Source organism: Podarcis muralis, chromosome 12 (genome assembly GCF_964188315.1).
Source record: "Podarcis muralis chromosome 12, rPodMur119.hap1.1, whole genome shotgun sequence".
NCBI classification, from domain to species: Eukaryota; Metazoa; Chordata; class Lepidosauria; order Squamata; family Lacertidae; genus Podarcis; species Podarcis muralis.
The window spans coordinates 15,600,994-15,618,018 of record NC_135666.1 but is presented as its reverse complement, the minus strand read 5'-3'; the positions used below and the strand labels follow the sequence as shown (position 1 = coordinate 15,618,018).

At 42.9% G+C, this 17,025-nt stretch overlaps 1 protein-coding gene across 2 annotated transcripts in view; it reads right to left on the bottom strand.

Annotated features, from left to right (window-relative positions):
• GTPBP4 (GTP binding protein 4) overlaps positions 1-17,025 on the bottom strand; it is a 28,842-nt gene that overhangs the window by 549 nt on the left and 11,268 nt on the right. For both annotated transcript variants that reach the window (XM_028750140.2, XM_028750139.2), the window contains exons 2-16: positions 13,154-13,324; positions 11,148-11,251; positions 10,527-10,663; positions 9,730-9,830; positions 8,740-8,832; positions 7,022-7,213; positions 6,851-6,916; positions 5,572-5,661; positions 4,141-4,251; positions 3,847-3,924; positions 3,696-3,747; positions 2,887-2,987; positions 2,362-2,559; positions 1,161-1,226; positions 591-734 (exon numbers count right to left, since the gene is read on the bottom strand). In XM_028750140.2, coding sequence (XP_028605973.1) covers positions 591-734; positions 1,161-1,226; positions 2,362-2,559; positions 2,887-2,987; positions 3,696-3,747; positions 3,847-3,924; positions 4,141-4,251; positions 5,572-5,661; positions 6,851-6,916; positions 7,022-7,213; positions 8,740-8,832; positions 9,730-9,830; positions 10,527-10,663; positions 11,148-11,251; positions 13,154-13,231 — 1,611 coding nt within the window. In that variant the 5' untranslated portion in view covers positions 13,232-13,324. The remainder of the gene's footprint in view (positions 1-590; positions 735-1,160; positions 1,227-2,361; positions 2,560-2,886; positions 2,988-3,695; positions 3,748-3,846; positions 3,925-4,140; positions 4,252-5,571; positions 5,662-6,850; positions 6,917-7,021; positions 7,214-8,739; positions 8,833-9,729; positions 9,831-10,526; positions 10,664-11,147; positions 11,252-13,153; positions 13,325-17,025) is intronic.

Sequence of the window (17,025 nt, the reverse complement as noted above, 5' to 3'; positions counted from 1 at the left end):
GGTCTTTCTCCCCTACCTGTCCAGTATTAACAGCACAATCCTACACAGAAGTAAGTTCAGTGGAACTTACTCCCAGCTATGTTTGTGCATGGCGAGTCTTGGACACCTCAGCCAAATAAGTGACAAGCTGGCCTATTGCCATCACATCCCCTTAGTGCAGGCATAGCTTACCTGTAGTCCCTCTAGATTTTGTTAGGCTCAAACTCCCATCAGCCCCAGGCAATATGGCCAAACAAGGATGGATGGTGAGAGTTGTAGTCCAGCAACATCTGGAGGGCCACAGGTTATCCATCCACCCTTAGTACATGACGGTACAGATGATGAACTGAACACGGGCTGATTCTGCTTCAAATGGCTTGAACTAAAAGGAATCAATTGATCCTAACAATACAGTACTAAATATACAGGAAGAGGTTTTTTAAAAGTAATGTAATTTTCTCTTGATGACACCAAAACGTATTACGAGTCAATTTAAAATGCTTAAAAACCTCTGCTTAATTGCAGTAGCTCAACGTGCAGATTTATAAATGCCTATTTGCAATACTATATCCTATAAAACCGTCCAGAACTCTAATAAACTTAAGACAGACCTTTACGTCTCGAAGGCCAGATACATCGCGAGGTGTGCGGGAAGAACTGCGACTTCGTGCCACAGATGTAGGTGTTACAGATTCTTCTCGTTTACGTTTACGGGTAACACTCCGGGATCTTCTTGCCTGGGCTACATAATGTGCCTGAAAATTCACAAACCAAGAAAAGCCCAATCAGAACCCCTCATCTTCTAAATTAGTTAACAGGTGCTGCACACTGTTCCTCAGCATAAATACCACTTAATTCAGCTAACAGCTTATGAGTACAAACTTTATTAAATAATAGGATTTTTCGACTCTGAATTCCAGTCTTAATCCAATATTAATTGATTTCCTTAACACAGCTTTATTCCTGGAGCCAGTTTAGCCCAGTGGTTCCATCAACCAACACACTGCTTGGGTCCCACAATCGCCTCCCGCGGTGTGAGACCTGCAGGCGCCACCTGGCTTTAAAACAAACAAAAAAAGCCACAGCTTTATTTCCTGTGGCAGAAAAATGAAGTATAAGAACATTTAGAAATAATGAAAGTAATGCCTACAGCAATCAATGCAGAAAAAAGTCTGTCTTACCTCATTTTTACCAGTCATATCAAGCCCGAGATCAGTCATCTCCTTCTCTAATGTCTTCCGTTCAACCTAAAGACACAAGTCATCAATTATTTTCCCTGTTATCAATACACTTTTATATTGACGTGGCAGAAAGGAGCCTAAGAAGCAATCCAGTACACTGTTCAAAAACTACAGGAGAAATCCTAGTGTACGTTCCAAATAGATTTCAGTGACAATTTGGAGACAAACAGATAAAAGCAGGAATGTCAATGGTCTGCTGTTCTCCCCCCCCCCCTCAAATTAGTTTAGGTGTAATTTAACATGTACCAGAACACACATTCCATGCATACAGGATGCTCAACACGACAACACAGAGTATGGGTAGCAAATGAGCCTACGCTTCTGGAAGCAGGCAATAATAATAATAATAATAATAATGAACTGTTGTGCTTAAGGCAGACATGAGGAACCTTACCCCAACCCCAACGGGCCAGATCTCAATCAGCCCTACGCCTTGTAGGAAGAATTTGGATGAAGGAATGCAACTTGTTCTGGCAAAGGAACAACTGGGAGTTCACTTAAGCTCCTGTTTGTTGCTTTGAAACATGCCAGTGCAGGCGGGTGTGTGGCCTATAGTAAAATTTGTTTGTTGAACTGCTAGAAGCTTATAATGTTGGGTGGGTGTGAGTGAAATAAAAAAATCATGTCTGAAATAGGGAAGGGCCATAGCTCAGACCTAGAGCACATGCTTTGTATGAAAAAAGGTCCCAGGGTCAATCCAGACATCTCCAGGTAGCCTGGGGAAAAGTCTTGTATGAAACCCTGGAGAACCTCTGCCACTCACTGTTGACAGTGCTGAGTTGGGTGGACCAAAGCTCAGACTCAACAGAAGTCACCTTCCTACGTCCCAGTTCATTTCTTCTGCTGACTGCGTAGAGCAGGCCTCAGGAGTGATCCTTGTGTTTCTGACAAGTCCTAAACTAGAACACACCTTAATGGAGATTCTCATTCTTCTTCTTCTATCGCTTACAGGCCTGTTACTATTTCATCTGCCTAAGCCATTATTTTTAATCTGCAGTCTAACAGGCATTTCTAGCCATGACAACTTCGATTTTTGTTTTGTAACGAAAGTGAGTGGGTGGGAGGGAACACACGTAAATCCCTTAATCCCTTAACTGCAGTCAGGCCCCAACACATTCTTAACAAAATGTTTGAAACCTGCCTTTCTCGCTGTTCTTGGCATCCTGGGCCCCTGTGTATCTTTCTCTTTGGATGCCAACATCTTGAGTTTTTTTTTCTCTCGAATCTGTTGTGCCAGCTGTCTGATGCCCATCATTTCCTCATCTTCGCTTTCTGAGTCGCTGTCATATTCTCCAGCTGCTTGCCTCAGCTCCTCCTCTTCCTCCAGTTGCTCCAGTTTCTTTAAAGACGTCACACACAATGCATTAGAAACTTTTACAATATGCATGCTTCAAATATTCATCAACAGAGCCTTTCAGATAGTTAGTGCTCAAACTCCTAACTGCCATATCAGAAGTCCTCAATTTCTGAACCAAGATTAAAGGCAGAAGCAGAGTGATGGTTTTACCGAGTCAATCAATTCATTCTTCTTAGTTGTGATTCTTCTTAATAAGAGGCTAGACAAGAAATGCATAGCTTGACAGAATGTTCTGTAGATTCATGTCATGACAAGAGTGCACACATTTTCTGTACAATGAAGTGTGAGGTTAATGGGGATAACTCCTACCTTCATGATATCTGGGTCAATATAATCTGCTATGTTGTGTCCTTCCCAGATCTCTGGCACCTTATCATATTTTTCAGATGGATTCATTAGATCCCAGTATTCTAAAGGGGGGGGAGGGGAACAACACACAGAATTATTAATTTGTGCAGCACAGAAGCTACTATTTCATCATTACAGCAGGTGGTCCAAAGTTGATAAACCTGTCTGGCAACCAGAACAATCTTCCTTTAACCTTAGGCTTCGTCAAAAAACAACAACAACCCTTGTATTTTGAATTATTACCTGTCCAAAAAGCTGACTGTCTAGAAAGGTCACTCACTTTCTGACACCTGCTACCCTCCCTCCACCCAAAGCAGCTTTGCCAGTGACAACACAGGAGAGGGTAATTCAGGAAAGGGATGCATGACATTAGGCCAAAGGCTGCAGGTTGTTCACTCCTTATGCAAACCTACAAAGCCCTCCATCAACTTTAAAATATAGTCCCTGATGGAAAATTAGGTGAACATCAGTATTATCCAGTAGACTAAGAGCATAAGGTAATTATTATTATTATTATTATTATTATTATTATTATTTATACCTCACCCATCTGGCTGGGTTTCCCCAGCCACTCTGGGCGGCTCCCAACAGAATATTAATAATAAAAAAGCAGCAACACCAAACATTAAAAACTTCCCTAAACAGGGCTCCTAACCACACACAACGGCTGAAGTTAACCTTGCAGTTTTCTACCTGAACTGTCTGCTAACGGGAAAACTACATCCAGTGACACCTCTAGTGTGAACATTAAGATTACTGTTACCACTTACTCTTAAGATCCAAAACATAATCGTCTCCCATTTCCATTTCAATATCTTTCTCCTGTGAACAAGCATACAGCATTAAAATGGGCCCTTTTTAAAAAGCTTCACACAAATTTTGCTCTTCTTCTCCTGGGAAAATCTTTCAAATGATGCTTACCAGTTTCTTTTTAGGCGCATCAACTTCCATGCGTTTTTTGCGGAGCAGGGCACCTTCAGGGATAAAAGGTGGCCTTTCCTAAGATTAAAGGATAAAACCAAGATGAGCTCAAGGAAGCAGTTTAAAAACAAAAAACAAGCAAATCATAATTGCATTTATCAGCATGCGAAAGCAAATAGATAAATAAAAAGGCCAAGACTGTTTTGATTAGATGCATGTGTATTATATATACATACATTGCTGAAATCGGAGGGGACAGGGGATGACAGAGGTATAATGGGCACACACACCAACCTTGTTGTCTCTTTTGGACGGGATAGCTAAGTGGAGCCTGTTCAGTACATCGTGTACTTTGTTTCCTTTCATTTTGGTATCAACACGATGGGCCAGCAACCTGTCACAGGCCTGAGAACATACAAAATTGGAATTCAAAAGAACATGCTGATGAAAGCAAAGGAATAACACGCAAACATAATGGCTCCCAATTTCTTAACGTCAGTTTCACTGAGCAGGAGTACCCCACGGGCTCCCAAATTCCATCCTTGCTGTCACTGAAAAAACAGCAGGGGAAAGAAAACTGGGAGCACCCACAGCTTCACAGGCTCTCCATCTCATAACCACAGTGAAAAGAAAGCACTACATCTGCACCAGACTGGGTGTGTGTGAAATCACCAAGCAAGATGGCCGCCCTAATTCTTTAACTACTCATGCACTATCAAACCTCCAATCTGAAATCCTAAAAAAATTGACTCTGCAGGGTAAAATCATTATAAATTTCCGGAAGGCCAAGATTGACTCTCTTTTACAACTTCCTGGTTTAATCCCATCTTCCCTAATATTAAGCTTAATGTCTCTGATCTAGAATTCACCTACAGAGCAAGCCAGTGCTTGCATCAACAGGCCCATTATCGCCAGACACTTCTGCCTTTCCACTAAGGAGGCCATTTTAAAAGAACTTCACATACTTGTCAGTCTGGAACGGGAGGGCCAAAAGGTCCCCCAGCACATATAAAACACTCCTTTCTTTTTGGATTACCCTCTCTAGCTTGTAAATTGTTTGGCAATCAACCACCTAAGTTCCCTATTAGAGGGAATGGAACAATGAAGAAAGCCTGTCATTAATGTTCCTCCTCTTTACAGTTGTCCAAACAGGCTTCCAGTTCAGTTGCCAGCAGCTAACAGAACAAAAGGTTGGTCAAAACAACCATGAGCAAAAGGTAAAAGAGCAGGTGGTCCTATGCCATAAACATTTGCTGAAATAGGTAGGTTTTGTGGTTGCACAAGTCGCTTTTGATTGCCTTGGACAAGCTAATGCAACTAACAAATATAATAAATAATATAAATAATAATAATCACCTTTGGATTTGGCTTCACATTTCTCCTGCAGTGTCGTAGTGCAAGGTATTAAAGGTAAAGGGTAAAGGGACCCCTGACCATTAGGTCCAGTCGTGGACGACTCTGGGGTTGCAAGCACTCATCTCGTTTTAGTGGCCGAAGGAGCCGGCGTACAGCTTCCGGGTCATGTGGCCAGCATGACTAAGCTGCTTCTGGCAAACCAGAGCAGTGTTCTAGTCTAGTGCAAGGTATTACTATTACTGTATTATTATTGTAGCCTTTCCCTAAGCAGCACAAATCTTTTAAATGTGGAGGAGGTCACTGTTGGGCCAGCCCAATGAGAGTGTCTGGAAAACAGCTTATACAAAAACAAACATACATACGACTCACTTCTGTTTTAACTTGAATCACTCCTTCTTCGGTCAGGGTGCTCGTCTCGATGACAGGAAGCCCATCTGCTTCTAAATCAGCAAACATTTTCTAAAACATGACGGACACACGTGAATTCAGTAGTGAAACTAAATGTTTAAACCCAACAAAAATATTGCTGCTTTCTATTGCTAAGGTATCAAAATAAACACAAGATCTTCATGAACTGGAAGATACAACAGTTATGTTAGAATGTGTCACATCGGCCGTGAAATAAATTACAAATAAGCAGACCGTAGTTCCATCTGTTTCCCTCCTCAAAAAATTCTGGGCATGTAATCTGTTAAGGGTTGCTGGGAGTTGTTAACTTTGTGAACTACAGTGCCCAGAATGGGGGGGAAATGTGCTATGGATGTGCTTTAAATGTATTGTGCCTGAAAAGTACAGTGTGTATACAACCTAAACTGTTGCACTTCAACTCATTACTTGGGTATGTCTGACTCCGATCAGTTAAATCCGAAACCACCATCGACTAAAACTAGAAACCGAAAAATGGATAGTGTTTTTCTTTTTTCTTTTTCACATGTGGATGAAATTTGCATGCAAAGGAAGCACTGCAGGTGGATTACACCTGCCAGTTTCAGGCTAAAATGCCTGCTAAAATTCAAGAAACTTGTCCAGGGGCTAGCATGCTAGGTGATATCACCTTTGGTATAAAAAAACTGGAACAGTCACCAAAGAAAGCAAGTTATGGTTTTGAGCCGTCTGTTAGGAAAAAAGATGACTGGGGGGAAAGCAGGCAACTCACATAGTGTGACTCTGCTGCTTACTCCCAGGCAAAATTCAGACAAGAATGAAGACCCTCACAAAGAACAACTCTTTGAAATAAACGAACTGCCTCCCCCAAATCACTCTGATTGGGGTGCGGGGGGGGGGGGGAATAATTCACAGTGAATGGAAGCTAAACCTCTTCGTCAAAATGAAAAGATCTTATCAGAACACCACCTTGTCCCCTCTCAGGTTCTGGCCGTTTCCCCAGACCACTTGGTTTTGTTTCTCAAAAAACGGTGAGGGTAAAATTGTGGGTTTAACTTTTTAGAAAAATGGGAGGCGACAGAGCTACTCAGAAAATTGAGTTTGATCCTGATCCACTTCGACTTGCCTTGTTAATGACATGACCTGATTCTGCAAAGGAGGAGTCTTCTCCATATCATCCTGATTATCCATATCATCCATTACTCAAGCTGCACTCCGAGCCAGTGCATAACCTTAAGACAGATGGACGAACAGAATTTCCTACCTGGTTTTCCTCAGAAAGCTCAGAAATCCTCTTCACGTCACATTTGTTTGCTACAATTATTAGAGGCTGAAAGTTAAAAGGGGGGAAATAACAGATTGAACTAAGCATCCAGTCTAGATTTTATAACCAAGAAAGCAGCAGCTCGGCATCAGATATTAAATCCCAGCCCACCTTGTTGACAAACAGTGGCTTGATATTGCTGAAGAGTTCGAGCTGCTCTTCCAGGCTGTGACCACACTGCTCTGATATATCCATGACGTACAGGACAGCTGAACGAAGATGGGCAAGCGCTGTTATTGCCTGCATCTCAATGGTGTTTCTCTCTTCCAGGGGATGATCCAGAATACCGGGGGTATCCACCACCTAGCATGAAGACAGACAGAATTAAAGTCCTTGATCTCACATGCATTGACAAGCAAACCAGAAATTGGGCTAGGGAGGAAAAATAGCCCCACTTCTGGAACAGCGCTTCAAGCACCTCTGCAACTCAAATACTATTAACCCTTCCTCCTAAACTGCAAAACAGAAGGCAAGGATGCTGAAATAGTATCGCTCAGAATACCGAAGAAATTCTTGCTCCTACATGCAATATCAATGGCTGCAATCCCATACCCACATATCCTGCAAGTAAGTCCCATTGAACTCAGTAGATTTACTTCTAAGTAAACAAGCACAGCATCTGGCTACAGGACTGCTAGTTGAAGTCACTGTAGTCATTCACTTGGACAAACTGAAGCATGTCAACTGATTTTCCTAGGCAGATTTGGACAGGTTTGTTTTAGGGTTTTGGTACAGGGTGTTATGTCTTTTGGTAAAGCTCCAGAACATGAAAGTTACATTAATCAATGGCTAGGCAGCTAAGTACAGAGTGTCAACACCCTTCCAAGGGCTAAAAGCCCAGGACACTCTTTTGTAATAGGTTTATATTGCCATAGAGGATTACAACTATTTCGTCACAACCCTCGAGTCTAGAAACCGCAGTCGCCCACATTTCCAGACAGCCTGTCTTATGTAGTCATGTGGATAGCTGAGCTAGAGTATCATCAGATGACTCAATAAGTGGTGAGCACATACACAGGAGCATCACCCCAATCAGCTCATCTACAGGAGTACCAAATGAGCTGCGTTGGGGTCCGTGGCCAATACAAGACTGGGCAAACATTATTAAAAAGGAGAAATTCTTTTGAAAACTGCATTGAGACAAGGGCTCAATCTTCAGAGGGTTACAGCTTGGCCATTACTGTAAAAGAAGACTCCCAACCTAGCTTGCAGTTTGCTTGAAGGTGAAGATTGCAAGCAAGGCAACCTCTAGGGCAAACTAGTTCAATGCAGACATCATGAATCCTAATCAGCTAATTGGAAGTTCAGAAACTTTATAAGGAACTCTAAGAAGCCAAAATACAATTCACAACAAACAACACGATGACCAGTACACTAGATAGCACTGCGATTCTTATTGCATAATATACATAATTTAGTACAACAAAAACAAAATGTGTACACTTGTAAATTCTCTAATATATTTGAAATCAAATGAACACTGTAGAAGTATAATAAGTCTATAGTTGAAACAAAGTAATAGATGCTATCCTGTGGGCTAAGCGGTAATACTTTTTAGGCATTCAGGTGCCCAAGTAGTAAGTGAATAACAACGTAGCTAAGCGGTAAAACTTTTTAGGCGTTCATGGTGCCGAAGTAGTAAGTGAATAACAACGTAGGTCAGTGATCCCGGATAATCTGACTGTTTCACTGTAATCTTTTTCAGCACAAACCATAGATTAGAAAAATGCACAAGGAGCAGTGGTCATAAGGATATGTAACCACGATTCACAGCACTACCCTGAAGGAGAAAGATCCGTCCCAACTAATTGCTACAGCAAAGTCCTTACCTGCCAACGCAGATACTTGTAATCCATGTGGCCCACAAACAGAGATTTTGTGGTGAAGGCATACGGCTGCACCTCTACATCTGCTCTCGTCACCTGAAACACAAGAAGTCCCAAAGTTGCAGCGTCTCTCCATTTATAAGACAATTCCATTTTTCAAACAAACAAGGGCCATACTCGGCTTCTTACAAGAGAAATGTCTGAGCCACTGCAGTTCAAACTAGAGCACACTTATTTAGGTGTGGGGTAGGAAAGAGAAGGTATTTTCTGTTCTGGAACTCAGAATATGTAAAACCAAGTATCTTCTGTTTAGCACTCGGGGTGGAACTTCCAAGCTCCAGGTCTCTCTACCCAGACCCTGAGATTCTCCCCAGGCTACCCTCTTCCCTGGTCCTACCCCAACCTCAAGGATGGAATGTGTCCTTTTTCACGCAGTGCATAGTTAAAATATGGAAATTGCATCCACAGGAGACTGTGATGGCCACCAACTTGGAGGGCTTTAGAAGAGGATTAAACAAATTCATGGAAGACAAGACTATCAATGGTTACTATCCACCATAGTTGTGTTCTACCGCCACTGTCAAAGATATTATACTCTGAATACCTCCTGGGAATCGCAGGTATGCAAAGTGCTACAGCACTTGTGCCCAGGTGGAGAGACTGTGCATAGAAACCTCCGAGTTTTGCATAGCTTGAATGCAGTACTCTGTAACACATGTTGATCTGGCCCTGGCCATGACCACCGCTGATATTGCAGCCCTTAAAAGGGAATGTGACCCTTTATCTACTCAAATATTTAAAATATCTATTCACTCATTAAGAGGCAGCACATCCCTAATTGAATATAAACTCAACTAAGGCTACCATCCTAAACACATTTACTAGGGAGCAAGTTGCATGCAACTCAATGGGATTTACTTCCGAGCAGAAAAAGTAGCTTATGATCGCATGGTAATTTCCTTTGGCTCCGAAGCCATACAAATATCCACAAACCTTGTTTATAAAGCTGGATTTCCCAACATTCGGGTAACCACACAGTAAGAGAGTCCGTGTGTTAGGGTCGATGGTTGGCAAGCGGGATAAATGCTGACGCACTGTAAAAAATAAAGACAATCTTTCATTTGTTGAAGTCTAAAAATACTTAGCATCTGGGCACTGATGCACAATTACCAATGCATCTGATAGGCCCGGTGTAAGCAGAAGAGTCCTAAGCAGGCATTTTGAACAAAAGACAGTATCCACAAAGCAGTCCAATTGCGCAACAGAACTTCCCTGCCGTCTCTTCAAATGTTCCGTAAATTTGTTCTGGGGCAGAAGAGTTATGGGGAGGGGATGTTTCATTGCACAATTGGAAATGTACTAACAGCTCTTGCTTAATATTAATTGGCAAAAAGTTCCACACCTTAAATGAAGACACGCCAGGCTATCTACTTCTTGTAGAAGCAAGGCGAGTCTCGTATACTCCCTCTGGCTGAACATGAAGATTGGCCAGGGATATTATTGAATGGGCCCATTTCTGGCAGATTAACTTTATTACTCCTAAAGTTCATTGTCTAATGACAGCCAAAGTGCTGCAATGATTATTGCTGCCAGAAGAGTACTAGGACCATCACTCAGCCATGGCACTCGCTGGGCGATCGTCAGTCTGTCACTTTCTCAGCCTCGCAGGGCGGTTGTGAAGGTAGAGTTGGGACAAGAAGCCTGAGAGGCCGGTATGAATTTACTGACTGAAGGGTGGTATCGCAATAAAGTAGGAAGTCTGTTCTGCTATCACCCCTGATATACTCCACCTTGTTCTAAGTACTCCAGGCTCTGCTTCTGTCTTTTGATGATTGTACACATCCGTCCCAGAGCAGCCCGCTTCAGCTGCTTGCATCGGTAAAGGGAATCTCCATATTTCATCAGCCGTACATAATCTTTGGCAACGCTGTATTTCAAAAACAGAAGTCAAACTTGTATTGAGGCCCCTAGAAGCTTGTTGCCCTCTCCACCATCCTAATACCTGAGCACAGAACTGGAGCATTTGAAAGGGGGAAATGAAAGGGTAAGTCCCAAGGAATATGCAGGCATTCCTTCATGTTTCAAAGGCATGGCTTTATAAGGAAGAACCGCAGAGCAGTTCTGGCGAACCAGAGCAGCGCACAGAAACACCGTTTACCTTCCCGCCGGAGTGGTGCCTATTTATCTACTTGCACTTTGATGTGCTTTCGAACTGCTAGGTTGGCAGGAGCAGGGACCGAGCAACGGGAGCTCACCCTGGATTCGAACCGCCGACCTTCTGATCAACAAGCCCTAGGCTCAGTGGTTTAACCCACAGCACCACCCGCATCCCTATGTGTATGTGTTACAGTGATCCAAACAACAGAAATGTTTTTTGAAGCATGGACAACAACTAAATATTAAGCTCTTACTTGTCAATCAGATTTTTTGCAATGTTAATTTGCCCCAAAGCCAACTTGTAATGATCTTTGTCATAAAGAACGTTCATCAAATCTGCATAAAATGGATGGATGTCCTGGAAAAAAAAAAAAAACTTAAGTCAATATGCAAACTTCTTAGCAGTTTGACCTTTGCTAAGTAGCACAGCCAAGGTCCAGAGGGCTGACTACTTCTGCAAGCTCAAGGGAATTTTGGGCCACAGTAAACTGATTTTGAAACTAGATGAAAGTTCAAATAAACATTCTATGATGCAGCATAAATCCAGGAGCAGCCCGCTCATATTTGTTTACATCTATTGTTTGTGGTGCAACAATGTAGAACAGGGCCTTCTCTGTTGTGACACCCTAGATATGGAGGTTCCTTCCTACAGGACAGGAGTAGGGAACCTCAAGGCAGTTTTCCTCAACAATTCTCCTGCTGTGTGGCTATCCATCTGACAATCATCCGAAATCAATATGTCAGATGACCATAAAAAGACCCCCACCGTCTTTCTTGCTCAACCTAGCCTTCTCTTTGCATAAAAAGCAACTAGAACGATGCAACCCTAAGAAGAAACTGAACTATGCTACACCATAGACCATGTTCAAAACAGCGGATTTTTTTTAAAGTGTTACAAATTAAAACAGCATTCATTAGCTCGGCCCAGGTCGGGTTAGGAGCATGCAAGCTTTCAGGAGCCAAGGAGCAATAAATTCTACAGAATTAGAAACTTGCACACTCAATGATCAACGCAAGCTGTATCAGCAAGCGGAATCTTGTCTACTGTATAATACAGTCTTTAAAACATATGATTATTCATTTTGCCAGAAAGACTCAAACAAACCGTGCATATATTTTCTCAGAACACTATCCAAAATCCTACATGACTCTCTCCTTCTCAATAAGCAGCAAATCATAGTAAAATAAGGTTAAGAGACATATCATGTTTTTAATGTCTGTTGTACAGGGTGAGTCCTTTAAAAGAGACCCCATAGATACAGAATACACATGTTCCACAGGGCCTTTTAAAAGACTCACCCTGCACATCGCCCTGAACTTGTCCAGAGGAAGGGTGACTTTTACGTATCCTAAATAAACAACTTTGTCCATACAGTACTTTATCAACATATGCTACATTGTTTCGGGGATTGATAGCCGAACTTCACCCTAAGCTGTCACAGGGCAAGTCGCAACATATGCGTTACATCAGTTTCATAAAGCAATAAAACAAATCCAGCAAACCCAGACTAAAGCTGATGCAAGTGTTCCCCATCTGTTATAAAAATGTCAGCTTGTGGGAACCAGGCAAAAGGGGAAGATTTCCACTTGGCACTAAAAGCTCATTAATGCCAGTGCCACTGTAAGGTACAGGGGAAGAGAATTTCACAACTGGAGGGACAGCTATTGAGAAAGCCCTATGCCAAGTTCCAGGAATCCAGACTTCAGCGGGTGATGGTGCGGTCAAGAGAGACGTGCCAGCAGAACTCACCTTATTGGCAGGATACTGCAGGCATTCCCCAAGATAACTAGTCCCCAAACCATTTAGGGCTTTATAGACCAATTTATAATATTGTAAAAGAAAGAACTTGAAGTAGTATTTTTTGCTCTATAAGACACACCAGAATACAAGACGCACCTAGTTTTTGGAGGAGGAAAACAAGGGAAAAAATATTCTGAATCTCAGAAGCCAGAACAGCAAGAGGGATCGCTGCGCAGTGAAAGCAGCAATCCCTCTTGCTGTTCTGGCTTCTGGGATAGCTGCGCAGCCTGCACTTGCTCCTTAAGACACACACACATTTCCCCTTACTTTTTAGGAGGGAAAAAGTGAGTCTTATAGAGCAAAAAATACAGTACATAACCTTTCTCTAAGAAACCAGATATGGTTTACCCAAAAGAAAGATTTTTGCAAGTTTTTTTGGCCATGTATCATGCGGAGAGTATAACACTGGGCTTGGAATAACTTTTTTGTGTTCAACTGCCTCCTGCCAAAGCCACTTACATCTAGTTTTGGGAAATCCATGATGATTTGGGTGAGCCTGTCGTGGTAATTTTGTTGGGTGTATTTTACTTTTCTCATGTAAAAATGACGGATGCGGTGAATCTGGTAATGCTTATGAATTACTGTGGGTGTCTTCCGCTGCGTCTTGGATAACGTCAGGTCTATGAAGTCCTGCAGTTAAAAAACAAATGGCAAGGAAGTGCTTAGTGTTTTCAAAGTCACCAAACATCACAATAAAACAAGAGTCAAAAACTTACATCTGTAGTTGAAAGCAGAAAGGAAGAGTTCGGCCAAGTGTGCTGCGACAGGGCAAATAACTCTGGAAAGCCCTTAAGACTAGGGATCATGAGACATGCAGTCAGTGCCTGCTTGCCTCTGAACAAAATGTTTTAACCCACGGTTAAAAGAACAGCAATTTCACATAATTTTACTGATATTGATTGTGCTTAAAAATCCACCCCAAACCCCTTCATTGCCCTAACAGACTTGCTCTCTGTTCTTAAGCACATATGTGTCAAAGTTCCACTAATTTCCATCATAACTCATTTCAATATAAAGTGTCAACATCAATCAATCAAGTATTTTGGGGATAAATTATGCGTTCTTCAATTCCTTAATAAAATCTACAGTAGAAAAATACATGAGAGACTGTTTCAAGCTCTCTCATGTTCCTTAAAGGCTCCTTAATGAGAACCATAGCAAATCTGCCATCTAGGATCTTGGAGGGTAAAATGTACCAAAAAACCTGATCTTCTACATGTAGGTACTGTTAGAAAATTTAGAGAAGCAGGTCAACTCAGGCCCATTGAGATTAAAAGTATAGCTTTTATATCTACAGACTTACTTATGGAGAATTAACAGCAACTGGGAAAAATACAACAAATTTAATATAACAAATACGGCAAGCATGCTTCCTGAGCTCCAGAAATCAAGCATTTTAAGCAGTCTTCACGAACTCAATGTCTACCATCTGTTTTGGACTACAACTCCCATCAGCCTCCACCAGAATAGCTGTGCTGGCTGGTGGGAGTTGTAGTCAAAAACAGATGGAGGACACCAGGTTGCTTAAGGCCATCTTAACTGCAATGAAATAATGCTCCAGAAAGTTAAAATCTTTTTCTTTCTTTCTTTCTTTTTTTTTTAAGGAAAGCAAATGTTCATGTGATTTTAACAGCCATACAAAAACATGATCCTCCACTATGCTGCACTATTGCTCCATCTAGCGTAGTACCATCTACTCCAACCAGCTACAGATTTCCAGGGTCTCTGGAAGAGATATTTTCCAGTGCTGCAATCTGCAATCCTCCTTAAATCAGAGTCAGGGTGGATAAAAATCAATGATTTTTTAAATGAATTTTTAAAATTTAAATTGGATTTTTGGAGGAAAAATAGTCCAAAAGCTATTCATCAGGAAATAAGGATTTGTTCAAGTTTTTCATGTGTTATAAACTCAGTCTAATTTTTTAAAAAAAATGGTTTAACCACATCAGTTAACAAACGTGGAGGCATATGCTATGTTGCTATTTTAGTCAAATAAATTGTTGTTAATGATTATTTTCCTCCTTCCAATAAAGTATAGCAGAAAAGTTGTCCTAATATATAAACAGTTAACTTATTTAACCTCACAATAATTTCATAATTATCGGTCTATGTATTTCTAATAGTACAACCAAATCAGTAATTTTTTATATAACTGTAAAAACTACTCTGAAAATTTATTATTCCAAAAATGAAACCTTCATCTGTTTGTAAATACAGTGGTACCCCGCAAGACGAACGCCTCGCAAGACGGAAAACCCGCTAGACGAAAGGGTTTTCCGTTTTGAAGGCGCTTCGCAAAACGAATTTCCCTATGGGCTTGCTTCGCAAGACGAAAGCCCATAGGGAAATCTCCGGGACAGCGGGGAAGCGCAGCGCGTCTTCCCCACTGTCCTCGGACCTCCTCCCGCCGCCCGGCATCGGAACCAAGCTCCGATGCCGGGCGGCGGGGCGGGGACGCCTCCTCCCGATGCCAGACGGCGGGGCGGGAACTCCTCCTCCCGCCGCCCGGCATCGGAACGAAGCTCCGATGCCGGGCGGCGGGGCCGCGAAGCCTGGGCGCGCTGATCTCAGCGCGCGCAGGCTTCGGCATGCTGGCAACTCTCCGCAAGCAGCGGGAGCGGTCCCGCTGCTTGCGGAGAGGTCCGCGAAGCCTGTCCAGGACAGCTTTTGAAGGGGGAGGGGAAGCAAAGACTTTCGCCCCCCGCCCGCCTTCAGAAGAGGTCCAGGACCTGTTCTGAAGGCGGGCAGGGGGCGAAAATCTTTGCTCCCCCCCGCCTGCCTTCAAAAGCCGTCCGGGACAGCGGAGAAACGCGCTGCCTTTCTCCGCTCTCCCGGGAAGGCAGGCAGGGGGGAGCAAAGACTTTCGCCCCCGCCCGCCTTCAGAAGAGGTCAAGGACCTGTTCTGAAGGCGGGCGGGGGGCGAAAATCTTTGCTCCCCCCCCGCCTGCCTTCAAAAGCCGTCCGGGACAGCGGAGAAACGCGCTGCCTTTCTCCGCTCTCCCGGGAAGGCAGGCAGGGGGGAGCAAAGACTTTCGCCCCCGCCCGCCTTCGGAAGAGGTCCAGGTCGAAAATCTTTGTCCCCCCTGCCTGCCTTCCCAGGGGCTTTTAAATCGCCCCGGACAGCGGAGAAGTCTGTCCCCGGACCTGGTCTGAAGGCGGTTTCCCTAGGAACGCATTAATTGATTTTCAATGCATTCCTATGGGAAACCGTGCATCGCAAGACGAAAAACTCGCAAGACGAAGAGACTTGCGGAACGAATTAATTTCGTCTTGCGAGGCACCACTGTATTAAGATTATACCAACAAGAATGAGTCTTTCTGCAAAAAAAGATTTAAATCAAATCTTACTGACTAGTGATTTAAATTGATTTGATTTAAATCAAATCAAATCTACCCTGATCAGAGTAGCTGGGATTTGAACCTGGAACCCCCTGGGTGCCACATATGGCAGCTCAGCCCCATGACAGATGCCAATTTTGTCCAGCTGTGAAACTGCAACACCTCCGATGAATCTAGCAAACCAAGGTAATAGTGAGATGGAGCTTAGGACCCATCCGAATAAAGAGTGCAACATCTAAGAAAAATAAAGACAGATCATCTGGATGGTGATGCTTGCTTCTCTGCTAGGCCTGGAAACAAGCAAAGGAAAGGATGCTGTGCTTCAGGCTCCTGGCACTGTCTACCAAAACCATTTAAGGACATACAATGACCGGGGAGAATTTATCAGAAACTGAAAGCACATCAGGTACTGATCCTGTAGCTTCCACCTCCAGAACAGAGCCCTCGTTTCACTTCCAAGAGCCATGGGTGTGAACAAACACAGAAACACCCATATAGTTTAATTTCTCTCATGGAATGTTACAAGCGTATTTCAGATAAGCATCACCTTGTACAAAAAGGAGCCGCTAGCAGTATAGGACTATTCTCTCATCACTCGTTTCTAGTGGGAGGAAGGAAAGCCATTTGTATTGGGCAAAACAATATTGGAAGATGGGCAAGTAAGCTGAGAATAGAGGTGCAAAAAAATAAAATAAAGGAACCACCTACAAGAAATATTCTGTGGGGGTGGAGACAGGGAGTGGTGCTATATTAAGACAGCTGGAGTCTTCTGCACACATGGAGAGGTTGCCCAGGAAAGTGAGGAGACTTCACCAATTCACAGTGAGGACGCACCTGGCACATTCATCCAAGACTGTCATCTGAAGTGCCAGCAGGTGATGATCAAAAGAAGCCCTTCTCAATGGTGGCTTCCTTTGAGCATGACTCCCAAGGAAACATGCCTGGAAACCCCTCTGCTATCATTTAAGCCCAAGGCAAAAAAGAAAAAGACT